Source organism: Merops nubicus, unplaced genomic scaffold, assembly GCF_000691845.1.
Source record: "Merops nubicus isolate BGI_N331 unplaced genomic scaffold, ASM69184v1 scaffold10896, whole genome shotgun sequence".
Classification (NCBI taxonomy): Eukaryota; Metazoa; Chordata; class Aves; order Coraciiformes; family Meropidae; genus Merops; species Merops nubicus.
The window spans coordinates 18,933-22,330 of NW_008612951.1; the positions used below are offsets into that span (position 1 = coordinate 18,933).

At 40.7% G+C, this 3,398-nt stretch overlaps 1 protein-coding gene across 1 annotated transcript in view; it reads right to left on the reverse strand.

The window, feature by feature from the left end:
- LOC103774327 (tyrosine 3-monooxygenase-like) overlaps window positions 1–913 on the reverse strand; it is a gene marked incomplete at both ends in the record, with an annotated part of 18,615 nt that extends 17,702 nt beyond the window's left edge. Inside the window, 1 exon segment of the mRNA XM_008941720.1 lies at window positions 768–913. Within this exon segment, the coding sequence (XP_008939968.1) occupies window positions 768–913 (146 nt within the window).
- Window positions 914–3,398: the final 2,485 nt, after the last annotated feature.

A 3,398-nucleotide genomic window follows, 5' to 3' on the forward strand; every position in this document is an offset into this window, starting at 1 on the left:
AGCTGGTTGACACAATGCACCTGTCCTTGGGAGTCCATGCAGTCTGTGGCCTCATAAAAATAATGCAGACTCCCTTTCTCTCCTGCACTTTGCTAGTCAGCCCAAGCTAACAGCAGGTATGTCAGCCCAGTGAGCTTATGTCCTTTCATCTAAGGTCACATTGCCATGCATTTACAGACTAGCACCACATCCTTTCTGGTCTCCTGTCAGCCACGTGGTAGGTACCAGAATTTAGTGTGGCAAGTGGGGCCAGGGAGACAGGAAGAAGCGGTGTTGTTTCAAGGCTGACTGACTAACTAGCAGGACCTCCTGGAAATCATTTAGTCTAGCACACATTGCCATCCTGTCTCATGCGTAAGAAAAAAGGTGGACTTCAGAGGTATATACCTGTACTTCTGTTTGGGTCTTGGGTCTTACTAGCAACATAGTTATAGAAACATAAAATGCAACCAAACCCGTAGAAAACCTGTGTGTGGAAGTCATGCTGAGCAGTGTGCTGCTGTGATTGTACTGCTGCCAGTACTGGAATTAGCTGCTTAGTGCTATGCCAACTGCAGCCACTCACAGAGTAAACACAAACTTACAGCTTGGTCGCTAGATATGCCTGGTATTAATGCCCTGTGCTACAGCTCATCTTGCACGAGGGAACTCTACAGCTAATCAGGTCTGCCCATTAGTGTGGGTCCTATGAGATGGTTTGTGTGTTTATGTGGTGTACAAGTGTATCCAGGAAACCCTATAATAAACCATGGTTCATAAAGAGTGACCTTTTAAAAATCTGGAGACATCCTGAAGTTGAGGTATGTTGTCCTCTTGATAGCCACAGTATTTCTCCAGCTGCTGAAAAGCATCCAGGTACTGTGTACAGGCATGAGTAGGGTAAAGGCTGCGCAGCTTCCTGTAGACTTCTCTCCTGAAAAGCAAAAGCCATACAGCATGACCCACCTCACTAAAGCAGTACTTATGTGCCCTATCTACAGAACCACAGAAAAGCATAAACCCCTGGCATAGACAACAGTCTGAAAATCTGAAGTCAGAACACCTGGTGCTTGGAAGCTGATGCCTGGATGGGTGTAACAAAGCGTAAGGTTTTTTGTTTCTCTTTTCCTTCAGAAGGTAGACTTGGTTCAGCAAATCTGTTTTATTCTTTCCTATACCCTCCCTTAATATAACAGGTCTCTAATCTTGATTCAAAAGTGTTTCTTCCTTAGGTATAATGGTGTTGGAGGTACCAGGGAAGTCCCAGTGAGAAAGCTGAGGCTATGACCCTCTCTGTGTTATGGAGTTTAGGGATGGAATGAGTATGGTATTCCCTCACTCTCTATGTTGGAGTACAACTTGAAATGCCAATCACTCCACTTTCATGCTGAAGCACAGCTTATATTTGACTTTTACAAACCTCCTCCTAAAAAAGCGTATTTTCTGATAGTGAAGAGCAACATCTGGACAAGCAAAAAGGTTCATGCTTTTGCAGTTCAAAATGCCTTACACAGACTATGTATTTGAAAGACATGCCAACTTCCTGAAGCATTTAGCCCATTATACAAAAAGAGACTAGCTGAAGAAAAATATATATAACCAGATTTGGGCACAGGTTTCAATTTTATCCCAAACTTGATGGCGCTTGAATCTAGAGCTGTGGTTTGGAATATATTTAGCTGTTTTAAAGTAAACAGCTAGTAATAGAATGGCAAAGGACCTTATAGAAAAGGTTATTTTTGTTCAGACATGACCCTAGGGTGTTAACAATTTTATAAACATTGTTTTATGAAAATTGAGATCATTCTTGGAAATGCTGGCTACGGAAAATGACCTTTTGTTGTTATTGTATTGTATTTTTTTTTGTGATGCTATTGTTGCTATGGAGGTGATAGCCAGTCCCTGGTAATGACTCTTTTAATTTGTATGAATGTATTAGACAGTGTGGGAGTAATGAACCAGTATTAAGGGGGAAGGAAAACATTAGGAGGAAAAAAAAAATTAAAAGAACAGCGGAAAACAGTGGCTGCTGTTACTATTGCAAAAGCTACAGAAGACTTGGCCATTTTCATAGAAGAATTAAGAAAAAATGAGGAGGACTAGAGTTCAAGTGTTGCCCTGGCTTATTTCCCCATAGAATACTACTGACTTTAGTGGGGTTGCATAGAATCTGAACCAACACACAGTTCATCACCAGACTGGAGTCTGGAGAGAGAAGGCTTATTTACAATCCTGCACGTACAGTCTCTTTTATCAAAACATCTTTCTGTTGGGTGCATAAACATTAACTACCACAGAAACATACACAGTCTTAGAAACTGCGGATGAATTATTCAAAGGTAAGTGTCCTTTCTTTCTAAAAACCTCTATAGCAGTCGTCTAAGTTCACTTCAAAATCAATAGAGTAGCAGATAGTTCCAAACAACAATTTAGCTTGCCCTAACTAGTGTCTCAGGTGTAATGCCTCACCATATGGAGGTGCTATCACTCAAAGGACCATTAAGCTTCTACTTGATGGTCCTTCCATCCATCTCAAGTCATTTTCAGTCCGCTCTCAAGTCCTTCTCTTTCCAAGAGAAATCATTGAAAGCACAGTCTATTAGATATTCTGGAAAGGAGGCTCATAATGAAGGATGGAGCAAACACTTGAAAGACTTTAAAGGCAATGACCTTATTTTACATAAATTTCCTTATTCTTTTAGAAAACAAAGTGGCACTATTCAGCTTTATTATGAAGATGTGACAGGTGCATCCTCATAATTCTAGACTCTCCATTTTTCTTATATAGCTTTTACCCATAAGACATATTTTATGACTACTTGGTTTCAGAGCCTTCCAAGAAGCTTGCTTGAAAACAGAAACTCAGATCATCGGTACCCTCTGTTTTCTGAAAGTCATATTTTTTCACTTTATTATTTTTTCTTTCTTTTTAACCATGTTTTCACAAATTGCTCCAACAGCTGTTCAGAATGAACATCAAGGAAATCTACTCTCTGCTACAAATTTCCTGTTCAATTGTACAGTGCTCAATTAAGTTGTGCTATAACACAGCTGACCTCAGGGCACACCCCCCAGGGCCATGATAACCATCAGGAGGTCTAGTTTTAGAAACAGATTTACATAACAAGACAACCACTTATTACTTTTTAAAAATAAAAGACGGTTTTATACCCGCTGGTTTTGCCCGGGAAGAAAACACCCCCAGCAGGACCCCAGTAGTACCTCCAGGGTGGTCTTCAGTGAAGAGGAGGACAGTGGCGATTAAGGGAGGGATGGGCAATGATCACTTTCTTCCAAAATAAAAGGTTTTAATAACATGAAAATAACAAACAAAAAACACCTGAGGCAGGCACTGAAACAGCACCCACCCCAGGGGGAGAAGCAAAAAATCCTGAAGAGGTGATTTGGTACAATCAGCA